Source organism: Lutra lutra, chromosome 13 (genome assembly GCF_902655055.1).
Source record: "Lutra lutra chromosome 13, mLutLut1.2, whole genome shotgun sequence".
Classification (NCBI taxonomy): domain Eukaryota; kingdom Metazoa; phylum Chordata; class Mammalia; order Carnivora; family Mustelidae; genus Lutra; species Lutra lutra.
This window is the reverse complement of record NC_062290.1, coordinates 43845096-43859449: the sequence shown is the minus strand read 5'-3', so window position 1 is coordinate 43859449 and position 14354 is coordinate 43845096. Positions and strand designations below refer to the sequence as shown.

Sequence of the window (14354 nt, the reverse complement as noted above, 5' to 3'; positions counted from 1 at the left end):
CTTGTGATCTCTGTCTGTCAAATAAATTAAAAAAAAAAAAAAAAAAGATGAAGAAGTGTGTTGCATAATGATAAAGGTTAATCTAACAAGAGGACATAATTTGTAAATATTTATGCACCCAACCTCGGAACATCTAAATATATAAGACAAATATTAATAGACCTAAAGGAAGAAATAGACAGTAACATAATAAAAGTAGGGGACTTTAACACCACTTATATCAATGGATAGGTTATCCATATTGAAAATCAATAAGGAAACATTAGCCTTAAATGACATACTACCAAATGTATTTAACAAATATTTGCAAAACATTCCATCCAAAAACCAACAGAATACACATTCTTCTCAAGTGCACATGGAACATTTTCTAAGATACATCATGCCAGAGCACAAAACAAAATTTAATAAATTTAAGAGAACTGAAATCATATCAAACATCTTTTCTGACCACAATGATATGAAACTAGAAATTAATTCCATGAAGAAAACTGGAAAATTCAAAAATATATGAAGTTTAAACAATACGCTACTGAATAACCAACGGGACAAAGAAGAAATCAAAAGAGAAATAAAAAAAAAATAACTTGAGACAAATGAAAATGGAAATGTAATACCAAAATTTATGGGATGCAGCAAATATAGTTCTAAAAGGAAAGTTCAGGGTCACCTGGGTGGCTCAGTTGGCTAAGGTTCTGACTCTTGATTTCTAACCAAGTCATGATCTTAGGGTCATGAGACTGAGCCCTGCATCGGGCTCCACACTGCACTGCCTGCTTGAGATCTCTCTCCCTCTGTTCCTGCTCCCCACCTTGTGTGTGCTTTCTAAAAACTAAAACTAAAACTAAAATAAAAATAAAAGTTCATAGTGATAAATGCCTACCTCAAGAAACAAGAAAAGTGTCAAATAAAGAACCTAACTTTATACCTCAAGGAATTAGAAAGCAAAAAACAAATAAAGTCCAAAGAAACTATAAAGAAGGAAATAACAAAGACTAGAGAAGACATAAATGGAAACTAAAAAGACAATAAAAAGATCAATGGAACTAAGAGCTGGTTCTTTGAAAAGATAAACAGAATTGACAAACCTTTAGCTAGACTCATCAGGAAAAAAAGAAAGGATGAAAATGAATCAGAAATGAAAGAGATGCTACAACTGATAGCAGAGAAATAGAAATGATCATAAGAGACTATGAACAATTATATGCCAACAAGTTAAGACAGCCCAGAAGAAATTAATAAATTCCTAGAAAAATACAACCTACCAGAACTGAATCAAAATGGAAAATCTAAACAGATCGACTACTAGCAAGGTGACTGAATCAGTGATCAAAACCTTCCAGCAAACAAAAGTCCAAAACCAAATGGCTTCACTGGTGAATTCCACCAAACATTCGACTAAGAATTAATACTAATTCTTCTAAAACTCTTTCAAAGTAGGAGAGGGTCAAATTCTTCCAAACATATTTCATGAGGCCAGTATTACCCTGATACCAAAACCACAAAAGGATATCCCCTCCAGCACATATACACACACATTACAGGCCAATATTCCTGATGAGCATACAAGCAAAAATCCTCAACAAAGTATCAGTAACCTGAATTCAACAATACATGAAAAGGATCACATCCATGGTAAAGTAGGATTTATTCCCATATATGCAAGGATGGCCCAACATTTACAAATCGTTAATGTGATATACCACATTAACAACAGAAAAGATAAAAACACATGATCATCTAAACAGATGCAGAAAAAGCATTTAACAAAATTCAACATCTGTTTATGATAAAAACTCTCAACAAAGCAGATATAGAAGGAATGTACCTTGAAATTATAAAGGCTATATATGAGAAGCCCACAGCTAAGGTCATACTCAAAGGCGAAAAGCTGAAAGCTTTTCCTCTCAGGAACAAGACAAAAATGCCCACTCTTGTTATTTTTATTCAACATAGTATTGGAAGTCCAGCCAGAGAAATTAGGGGGGAGAAGGCATCTGGATTGGAAAGGAAAAGTAAAACTGTCACTATTTGTAGATGACATGATATTATACATAGAAAATCCTAACCATTCTATCAAAAAAACTGTTAGAACTGACCAACAAATTCAGTAAAGTTGTAGGATACAAAATCAATACACAAAAACCAGTCACTGTTGTTTACACTAATAATGAAGTATAAGAAAGAAAAATTATGAAAAAATCCCACTTATAAGTGCATCAAAAAGAATAAAATACCTAGGAATATATTTAATGAATAAAGTGAAAGACTTATACATTGAAAACTGTAAGACATTAATGAAATAAATTGAAGAAGATACAAAGAGATGGATAGATATTTCATGGTTTGGATTCCATGGATTGGAAAAATTAATACTGTTAAAATGTCCACACTAGCCATTGTATAGATTCAGTGCAATCCCAATCAAACTTTCAATAGCATTTTTCACAGAAATAGAACAATCCTAAAATTTGCATTGAACTGCAAAAGATTCCAAATAGTCAAAGCAAATCTTGAGAAAAAAGAACAAAGGTGGAAGTATCATGTTCCCTGATTCCAAATTATATTACAAAATTACAGTAATCAAAGCAATATGGTATTGGCATAAAACAGACACAGAGTTCAGTGGAATGGAATATAGATCCCCAAAATAAACCCATAAATACCCAGTCAATTAATTTATGATGAGAGATAAGAATAAAACTGGAGAAGCGATAGTCTCTTCAATAAATGGTGTTGGGAAAATTGGACAGCCGTATGCAGAAGAATGAAACCCAACCACTATCTAACACCATACACAAAAATTAACTGAAAATGGATTAAAGACACGAAGTTAAGACCTGAACCATAACACTTTAAGGAGAAAACATAGGCAATACACTCCTTAACATAGGTTTTGATTTTTTTTAAAATTCTGACACCAAAAGTGTTTAAGTGGGACTACCTCAAACTAACAAACTTCTGCACAGCAAAGGAAACCATAAACAAAATGAAAAGGCAACCTCTTAAATGGGAGAAAATATTTGGAAATCATATCTGATAAGGGCTAATATTCAAAATACACAAAGAACTCATACAACTTAACACAAAACAAACAATCTGATTAAAAATTAGGCAGAAGACCTGAATAGGCCTTTTTCCAAAGAAGATATGCAGATGTCCAATAGGTACATTAAAACATGCTCAACATCATTAATCATCAGGGAAATATAAATCAAAAGCAAAATGAGATATCACCTCATAGCCAATAGAATGTCCACTATCAAAAAGACAAGAAATAAGGGTTGGTGAGGATATGAAGAAAAAAGTACCCCTATGTACTGCTGGTGTGAGTTTAAATTGGTACAACCACTATGGACAACAGTATGGAAGTTCCTCAAAAGATTAAAAAGAGAACTACCACATGATCCAACAATCCCACTTCTGGATATATATCCAAAGGAAACAAAAACACTATTTTGAAAAGATCTATGTGCCCCTACATTCAATTCAGCATTATTTAGCATAACTGAGATGTGGAAACAATCTACATGACTATTGATAGACGAGTAGACAAAGAAATTTTGGTGTATATATACACAATAGAATACTATTCATCTATTTAAAAAAGTGAAATCTTGCCATTTGTGACAACATGGATGGACCTTGAGAGCATTATGCTAAATGAAAGAAGTCAGAGAGAAAAAGACAAATACCATATGATCTCATGTGTGGAAACTAAGCAAAACCAAACCAAGCTCATAGATACAGAGAACAGAATGGTGGTTTCATGAGGTGGGGGGGCGGGGATGGGCAGGAGGGGAAAATTGTGTGAACTGTTTTTCTTTGTCTAGATTAAATAAATTGAATAAAAAATTTTAAAAGTTCATACATTGAGATGTTACCTCACAAATATTAGGGCGGCTACTATAAAAAATACAGAAAATAACAAGTGTTGGCAAGAACGTGGAGAAATTGGAACCTTTGTGCACTATTGGTGGGAATGTGAAATGATGGAATTCTATCCTGTCTAATGTTCTATTCATCTATTTCTACAGTAATCATGATGTTTTATTTACCATAACCCTATAGCATGTTTTGGTGTTTGTTAGGGAAAATCTTCCTCTCTCTGTTCATTCTTTTTCATCAGTCATTTTTATTCCTACTTTTCAGCTATTCTTTTGGAATCAATTTGTCAGTATCTAGGACTGCACTGCCATTTAGATTAACTTTGGAATAAATTCTCATATATACAGTATTGATTCTTCCCCCTCAGAAAACAATACTTACTTCCATTTACTTAGTTCTGTTTTATGGCTTTTAGTGTTTTTTAGTCTGCTTTACAGGTTTCTTGCATTTCCTGAAAGATTTATTTCTGGGTATTTAAGAGTCATGTTTTATTCACGTAAACAGAAATTTAAAAATAGCATTCTAAAATATATTATTACTTGTAAAGTCCACTTTATTTTGTTTGTTGACCTTGTTTAGACCTTATTGCTGAATTATCTGGTTAGTTAAAGTAGTTCATGAGTTGATTCTCTTAGCCTATTTGCGTCTAAAAACATGTGACTGACAATCACATTTTGGTTGTATTATCCCATAATTATAAATTTTTCTTGTGTATTTGCATTTACAAGAATCTGTAGAACAAATATTAATAGTAGCAATGAAAGAGGCATCTGTGTCTTATTCCTAAGTCGATATTGCTTTTGTCTCAATAGTCTAAGATGGCTCACTACCATAACTAAATTCTTGCCAGTAATATCAAGGAAAGGAGAAGGAGAGGGCATATGCCTTCCTTTTAAAGTCCCAAAACCCAGTGGGACAAAAACCTGAAAATAAACAAACATAAAAGAAAAGGACAGCCTCACTTTGCTTGTATCAGCCTATCACCCAGGCTGGTGTGGCTCAGCACAGAGAGGGAACTCCAAGTTTCAACAATTCCTTCCCCTCCCTGGAGAAGAAAGAGTAAGGTGAGCAACCAGCTTCCCCAGACTTCTGATGCACTGCATGAAGGACCTGCTGCAATTTCATCTCACCCAGAAACTGGCTCAACTGAGATGTTCAGAGATGGCTTGGAACCAGGAAGAAGAGCTAGGGGTACCAGTGTCAGCCATGCAAGCAGGAGCAACCTCAGTTCACAGTGGCCTGTCCTGCAGAGGACCTCATCAGTTTTTGCTGCTGAGGAAACCAATGACCAGGATAGCCCTCTTGCCTCCCTGAAGATTTAACCACTGCATTTCTCCTGCACAAATTTTCACAGTACTTTAAAAAGATCATACCACATGATTAGGTGGGATCTATCCTTGGGATGCAAGGATGGGTCAACATATGAAGATCAATAAATGTGACATACTACATTAAATGAATGAAGGACAAAAATCATACAATCATCCCAGTAGATGCAGAAGAAGCATTTAACAAAATTCAACATCCTGTCATGATAAAAATTCTCAACAAAGTGGGTATAGAAGGAACATACCTCAACATAATAAAGGTCCTATGACAAGCCCATAGCTAAAATCATACTCAACAATGGAAGGCTGAAAGCTTTCCCTCTAAGATTGGTAACAAGACAAGGATGCCACTGTCACCACTCTTATTCAACACAGTACTGGAAGTCTTAGCTAGACCAATTAAGGAACAAAAAGAAATAAAAGACATCCAAATCAGAAAGGAAGAAGTAAAAAAGTCTTGATTTGCCCATGACATGATATTATATATAGAAAATCCTAAAGACTCCACCAAAACATCATCAAAACTAACCAACAAATTCAGTACGTTGTAGGATACGAAATCAACATTTAAAAATTAGTTGTGTTTCTATACACTAACAACAAAACATTGATTAAAAAATAAAGAAAATAGAGGAGCCTGGGTGGCTCAGTGGGTTAAAGCCTTTGCCTTTGGCTCGGGTCATGGTCTTGGGGTCCTGGGACTGAGCCCCACGTCGGGCTCTCTACTCGGTGGGGAGCTTTCTTCCCCCGTCTCTCTCTGCCTGCCTCTCTGCCTACTTGTGATCTCTGTTAGATAAATAAATAAAATCTTTAAAAAAAAATAAAGAAAATAATCCCATCTCCAATAGCAGCTCCAAACAATAAAATCTAAGTAATAAACTTAACCTAGAAAGTGAAAGATCTATACACTGAAAACTATCAGACATTGATGAAAGAAACTGAAGAAAATGTGAATAAATGGAAAGATAACCCATACTCATGGATATGAAGAATTAATATTGTTAAAATGGCCATACTACCCAAAGCCATCTTTAGAGTCAATGGCATCCTTATCAAAATCCCAATAGCATTTTTTTCACAAATTAAAAAAAAATCTTAAAATTTATGTGGAACTACAAAAGACTGAATAGTCAGAGCAATCTTGAGAAAGAACAAAACTTGAGGCATCATACGTCCCAATTTTAAACTTTATACAACTAAATAGCAAAAATCCAAACAATCCAATTTAAAATGGGCAAAGGATCAGAATAAGCATTTTGCCAAAGAATGCATACAAATGGCCAACAAGTACATAAAAAGGTACTCAGTCCCAACAACCATTAGGAAAATGCAAACCAAAATCACAATGATGTATCACTTCACACCTGTTAGAATGGCTATTACCAAATAGGTAAGAGATAACAAATGTTGGCAAGGATGGAACCAAAAGGGAATCCTGTGCATGCTTGGTGGGAATGTAAATCGGTACAGCCATTATGGAAAAAAATATAGAGGTCCTTAAAAAATTAGAACTACCATATGATGTAGCAAGTTCACTTCTGGGAATATAGCCAAAGAAAATGAAAACAGGATCTGAAAGAAATATCTGCCTTCTCATATTCACTGCAGCATTATTCACAATAGCCAAGACATGAAAACAACCTCAGAGTTCAGGGTCCATTGATGGATGGATGAATAGATGAAAGAAAACATTATATATGTATGTATGTATGTATGTGTGTATATCATATATATAATTTCTTTCATTCATATATTTCATATATATTTTTCTTCCATCTATAATACTCCATTGCATATGCATATGCAATGGAATACTATAGAGCCATAAAAAGGAGGAAATCTTGCCATTTGTGACAACATGAATGGATCCTGAGAGCACTATACTGAGTGAAGTAAGTCAGACAGAGAAATACAAATACCATATGATGCTTCTTACCTGTGCAATCTAAAAAAGCTGAATTCATAGACACAGAAGAGTTTGAACAGCAGATTCCAGGGGCTGAGGAGTGGAGGAAGGAGACACTGGTCAAAGGGTACAGACCACCAGTTGTAAGAAAAATAAATTCCAGGGTGTAATGTACAGCATAGTGACTACAGTTAACAAAACTGTATTGTATACTTGAAAGTTGCTATAAGAGTAGATATTAAATTTCTTTACCATAAGAACAACAACAACAACAAAATGGTAATTATGTGAGGTGTGATGGTTGTGTTAACTAACTTTATTATGGTAAACATGTCACAATATAAACATATACCACATCATCACACTGTACACCTTAAATTATATAGTGTGATATGTCAATTCTATCTCATTTAAGTTGGGAAAAGAGAACAGAAAAAAATCATAATTAAGAGAGTAGATCAGTGCCTAAGTATTAACAAACTGTACATATAAAAATAAAATTATAGTGCTCCACAAATGTTCTCATTAAAGAAGCAAGAAATTTATATGCCCAAAACATCTTACTAAATCTTTCCAAAGCAAGCACATATTGGTAATTAAATGACTTAAGCTTCCAGCTAAATGTTGTTCTTTGGCTGATATTTATTTCAGAGCTAACAAAAACCACTGAGAAGCTAGAATCTGGCATATGACTCACACATATAAGCACATTAACAAGCCTGTATCAGGGCTCAATCAAACTGAGCAAATACTTCTAGGAATTTCCCTCGTGTGTTTTATTCAGTTACTAGGAGGATTTAAAGTCTCAGCTCCGCCACATACACTCAAAGCGCTTGATTTCACCCCCGGGCAAAATTCCATATTCAAGACTTGATCTAGAACAGATGGTCACTCCACCTCTTCTCTAATCTGGTTGTGCCCTGTGAAAAATGCATAGACTAAAGGGAACACAGATTCCACAACAGGGCCAGAACAAACATTATTGCTATTAATACTAGTAATAATATTTATTAAGTACTTCTGTTTACATGATACCCTAATAAGCTCTGTACAGAAGGAGTCCTGGTGATCACAATGTTCCATGTAGGAACTGTGCACATTCTTTATGCTCTTTAAGGAATGTGCCCAGCTCTTGCCTTCACAGAGTTTTCAATCTAATCAGTGATTATGTGTCTAGTACCATTCTTTTTTTTTGTTTTTTAATTTTATTTATTTATTCAACAGAGAAAGAGAGAGATCACAAGTAGGCAGAGAAGCAGGCAGAGAGAGAGAGAGGGAAGCAGGCTCCCCACTGCACAGAGAGCCCTACGTGGGGCTCGATCCCAGGACCCCAAGATCACGACCTGAGCCGAAGGCAGAGGCTCTAACCCACTGAGCCCAGGCGCCCCTGTCTAGTACCATTCTTGAGCCAGATATAAAATCATTAAATTTAAATTTTACTTATTAAATAAATATTAAATTTATATTTATATAAATATGAAATTTATATTAAATATGAAATTTATTTATTAAATTAAAATCCTTGAGAACTGAATGAGTCTTATTAACATGCCAGTGCCAGTGCTTTGGGGATAATGAATGACAACGTGTTCAGTGGGGAGGAGAACGTGTGCGAAGGCAGGAATGAACACAATATGGGGGAAAGTTGGAGTAGTGGGAAGATTAGATTCTAGGCACGATGGTGTCAAACTATGAAAGGTGTTAAATATTCCAAAAGCTGAGCTCTAGCACAGTAAAGATTTAGGAAGTCACTGACAGTATATAGCCTCAGCTAGCGGCTCCTCGGCATTTCCACATGGTCCTAGGGCCATGTGTGCAAAGAAGAGAAGGATGGTAGTCATCTCATTCCTCAGAGCCAAATGTCCAGTCTTTGCCAATGTTTCTGGTTTGGCATTAGTTGCCGGTTGCCCTTTATTAGGAAAATGGATTAAGCAGCAGAAATAGTGCCAGTATCAACTACATACTGGCTCTAAATCACAGTGAAGAAAAACAAATTTCAAATTACCATTAGGCTTTGATTAAACACCAACTCATATATAGGTTCAGTTGATAAAAACAATTGAAGGAAGTGTTTTAAAAACTGTATTATGCATAATAATCACTTAACTTGTTAACTTCAGCTTATTGGGCCCCACCCTCACCAAGACTTTGATGCAATAAATTTAGGGCCCTAAATTATGCATCTTATTCAAAGGCAATAAAATCAGTTGATTCTAAGATAGGTACTCCAATACCAAATGGAAACTAAATGGAAAGGTTCTGAAAGAGTACTAAAAATGGCTTATTGATCTCTTTTATCTTTTCCTATTATATAATCTTTAATAGGTTACTCAAATTACAAGGACATGAAACCACAGCAATTCTCAATTTATCTATTAAGACATTTATACTCTACATCATTGTTGGTGAAAAATACGAAGGATTAGTATGTCACTCTTCAACAATTAGAAATTAATCATTAAATATCATTCAAATCCTTGGACAAAAACAAAAACCTTGCTTTTTAAAGGATAATTTTTGCCAAATTATTTTCTGTGATGAAGTATACCCATTATATTATCATGAAGGTCATGAAACTTCATCGTCTATAATAATCAGATATGTAATTATAAAATTCATTTTTCTATTTTTAAAACTTTTGGTTATCAATTCTTTTTAAGAAGGACACATTCTGGGGCACCTGTGTGGCTCAGTCGTTAAGCGTCTGCCTTTGGTTCAGGTCATGATCCCGGGGTCGTGGGATCCAGCCCCGCATTGGGTTCTCTGCTCAGCAGGAAGCCCGCTTCTTTCTTTCCCTCTCCCCCTGTTTGTGTTTCTTCTCTACTTTGTGTCTCTCTCTGTCAGATACATAAATAAAATCTTAAAAAATAAATAAAAAATCAAAAGGACACATTCAGAGAATATTTCAGAAAAAAAACAATAATTGGCATTTAAATAAATCTTATAATTATGTATTTCATATTTTATATCTTGGCTAAAACTGTAACAAACAAAACCCTAATCTGAACAGAAAACAAAGAACAAAGGCTTATGAAGCTAAAAGTCATAATAAAAATGGTTTTACATCACGAGTAATGACAATATTCAATGAGAGTGCTATCAGAAATTAAAGAGTGAGACTATTCAACAAGTATTTGGAAGAAACAACATCTTTAAATCTGAAAAAGGTAAATTACGTTCACTAAATTTAATACTCTGCAATCATTTGGGTTCCTCTGAGGCAAGGTTTATTGGTTTGACTTTATATCCATCGAAACCTTTGTTAAAAGAGATAAAACAGAAAAAATGTTTTAGTCCATTCATTTTGTAGATATTTTTATTTTTTTTTTTTTAAGATTTTATTTATTTATTTGACAGACAGAGATCACAAGTAGGCAGAGGGGCAGGCAGAGAGAGAGGAGGAAGCAGGCTCCCTGCTGAGCAGAGAGCCCGATGCGGGGCTCGATCCCAGGACCCTGAGATCATGACCTGAGCCGAAGGCAGAGGCTTTAACCCACTGAGCCACCCAGGCGCCCCTCATTTTGTAGATATTTTTAAAATGAGAAAATTCTCAAGGTATCTATGATTTCCAAAGAAACAAAGTAAGGGATTTGTTCTAAATGGGGTACTACTAACATGGCATAAAATGTCATAAGCTCCTATTTTTAGAGGAATGAAGAATATGACATTATACATAAGATCCAGTTATCTGCCATCTTATATTCAATCTATAAGCTCAGGAATGTTACTTCTTATAAATAAGATCAATACCTATGGAGGTAAGTAGATTTAAAAATACTCTATGTTGAGCAGAGAAGTCTCTACTGAGGGCTTAGGAGATGCCAAACTACCTACCAATCTAGAGAGAGAAACCAGAAAAAAAAACTGATTTGATAACACTAATATATTAATATATATAAAATAATATATTTTAGAATATGCACACACACACATATATATACGTGGCAAATTTAATTGAGTGATTCAAATAACAGGGGGTTTATTCGGGAAAGGAGACAGTAAGTAGTGATGTTATGTGATTCTGTAGTTTAAAATTTCACTTTATAAAAATTCCATGGATTAAAAATATTTCATATATTGAAATAAATTTCTACTGCTGTGTTATGTCAGTTTCTTTCAATTTTAATTCCAGCATAGTTAACATACAGTGTCATATTAGTTTCAGGCCTATAATATAGTGATTCAACAATTCTATATATTACTCAATGCTTATCATAAGTGTACTCTTAATCCCCTTGTCCTATTTCATCCATCCTCCCACCCACTTCCCCTCTGGTAACCATCTGCTTGTTCTCTACAGTTAAAAATCTGTTTTTTGGTATGTCTCTTTTTCTCTCTGTTGACTTGTTTTGTTTCTTAAATTACTCATGTGAGTGAAATCATATGGTATTTGTCTTCCTTTGATGAACTTTGCTTAGCATTATACTCTATATCCATCCATGTTGTTGCAAATGTCACTATCTCATTCGTTTTTGTGGCTCAGTAACAGTCCATTGTATAAATATGTGCTACATCTTCTTTGTCTATTCATCCACTGATGGACACTTGGGCTGCTTCCACGATTTGGCTATTATAAATATGGTTGCAATAAACATAGGGGTACATAGATCTTTGCAAATTAGTATTTTCATATTTTGGGGTAAATACCCAGTTGTAAGACTGCTGGATTATAGGGTAGTTCTATTTTTAATTTTTTGTGGAACCACCATACTGTCTTCCACAATGGTTACACTGGTTTGCATTCCCACCCAAACTGCAAAACGGTTCCTTTTCTCCACATCCTCGCCAACACTTGTTTTTTGTGTTTTTGATTTCAGCCATTCTGACAGGTGTGAGATGACGCTGCATTGTGGTTTTGATTTGCATCTTCCTGATGATTAGTGATGATGAGCCATCTTTTCATGTGCCTTCTGGCCATCTGTATGTCTTCTTTGGAGAAATGTCTGTTCATGTCTCATGCTCATTTTTTAATTGGGTTATTTGTTTTGGGGGTGTTGAGTTTTAGAAGTTCTTTATATATTTTGGATATGAACCCTTTATCAGATATCATTTGCAAATATCTTCCCCATTCCAATGGTTGTCTTTTAGTTTTGTTGATTCTTTTGCTGTGCAGAAACTTATTTTGATGTAGTCCCAACAGTTTATTTTTGCTTTTGCTTCAGGAGACATATTTAGAAAAACACTGCTATGGCTGATACCAGAGAAATTACTGCCTATGTTGTCTTCTAGGATTTCTATGGTTTTAGGTCTCACCTTTAGGTCCTTAATCCATTTTTAGTTTGTTTTTGTGCATGGTGTAAGAAAGTGGTCACCCAGTTACATTCTTCTGCATGTAGTTGTACAATTTTCCCACACCATTTCTTGAGGGGACTGGCTTTTTCCATTGCATATTCGTGCCTCCTTTTTCAAAGATTAATTAACCATGTAATTGCAGGTTTATTTCTGTGCTTTCCTTGCTGTTTCACTGATCTATGTGTCTATTTTTGTGCCAGTAGCATACTGTTTTGATTACTACAGCTTTGTGGTATATGATATGCCAGTTCTTAGTCATGCATGCCATCAAGTAGCACAAGTAACTCAATCTCATCAAAGATTGCTAACAAACAAAACAAAACAAAACACTGTGATTTCAGGAGAAAAGAGAGAAGGTAAAGAGAGACTTTCCCACCATAATCACATTGTTTTGGTGCTTATTTTGAAAGGTCAAAGAACTACATTAAAATTTCATATTTCTAATGGAAATATAGTTTGATTAAGTAGTGATCATGACCACATGCGGACTATTCTGCAAGGTACCTGTGGAGGTGGAGATTGATAAAACACTGTCCTTCACTTTAAGAAACTCATCATCTACCTGGCGGCAAGAGTTCCATTCGCTAGCTATAATATGAGATGGGATAAAAGGCACCAAAAAGAGGTATCAACAACTCACGGTGGGACTAAAGGAGCAGAGCAAGCACCAGATTCCTGGTCCATAGTGCCTAATAACTCTGAAACCAGAGCTGTTCCTCCTTGATTTTCCCAGAAGAGTTAAGGGAGGAATACTGTCTGAGTATTGGGGCAAAAGCACAGTCCAGATGCCGAAAATGCTCCTTAGAAGGAGTTTAGAACAAACCACTTGGCTCGGCCCTTCCCCTGCATCGTGGTTCCTTGTGTAGTCAATGACAGCCTCTCTGGGGTTCCTCATCTGTCAGATAATTTCTAGACAGTAAGTACAGCCTTTGCAGGCACTTTGATTTGTCTTCCTTTTGTTCTGCTAAGTCATTTACCATTTCTCTATCCATTCCATGTCTAATAGGCTATGGACTGGGGTTCAGATGTCTCTGAGCTTCAGTAAATCTGGGGCAAGTTTCTGGTTGTTCTTGCTGGATTTTCAAAAGAATAGAGTATATAAATGACTTAAGTCTTTCATCTTAAAACCTGTCTTGATTACAAGATTATTATGATTCATAACTGAATTGATATTAGGAATATTAAAAATAGGGTGGAAAAATTTAAACTCAAACTGTAAAACCAGACCTTTTCTAGACAAATTTTGAACACTGTGGCAAGTAGGGTAGGAGAAGATGCTTTGTGGTTTCAGAAAGCAGAAACTTCAGAGTGTTCCCACATCATCTCAAGGAGGTCACCATTCTCCTGAAGTACAGTACAGTTAGTAAACTACAAGTAATTCAAACCTTTACAAAGATGGTGAACTCTTCCACTTTCTCATTGGCTAACAACAACTTCTTCTGTGCACCTTCCAGGGCCTGCTCACTTTGCAGTGCTAATCCTTGAAGATGCTTAGACGCCGCCGTTTCAATCTCTGCCATTGCAGTTTCGGTCTCGCTTATTTTTGATACTAGGACACTAAGCTTGACATCCTGCAGAAGACCAGTGATCACAGAATAGAAAATCATTCACAAACATATCGAGAAGAGTTAGGTATACATGTCAGGTAAAAAAATGGTTTCATGATTCTCTTTCTGTATGTATTTATTTTCATTTGGTTAAAATGGATGGTTGTTTTCATTTATTTTCAATAAAATATCCTGTGCACATATTCTCACATATTTATCATCAAAGTTATTTATATTTCTAAAAATTATAAAGACATCATTAAAAACATGGAAGCTATTTTAGACCAAAAGATCTCACAAATCAAATAGAAATATTTAGTTAGTTTATAAGGTTAGGTGGGTCCAAAAATTTATAGCCATTTAGGCCAGTTCTTAACAATAGTGTTCATTTAA

At 35.0% G+C, this 14354-nt stretch overlaps 1 protein-coding gene across 7 annotated transcripts in view; it reads right to left on the bottom strand.

The window, feature by feature from the left end:
* CNTLN (centlein) overlaps window positions 1-14354 on the bottom strand; it is a 301590-nt gene that overhangs the window by 19396 nt on the left and 267840 nt on the right. For all 7 annotated transcript variants that reach the window (XM_047700244.1, XM_047700246.1, XM_047700245.1 and 4 more), the window contains one exon: window positions 13800-13985. In XM_047700244.1, coding sequence (XP_047556200.1) covers window positions 13800-13985 — 186 coding nt within the window. The remainder of the gene's footprint in view (window positions 1-13799; window positions 13986-14354) is intronic.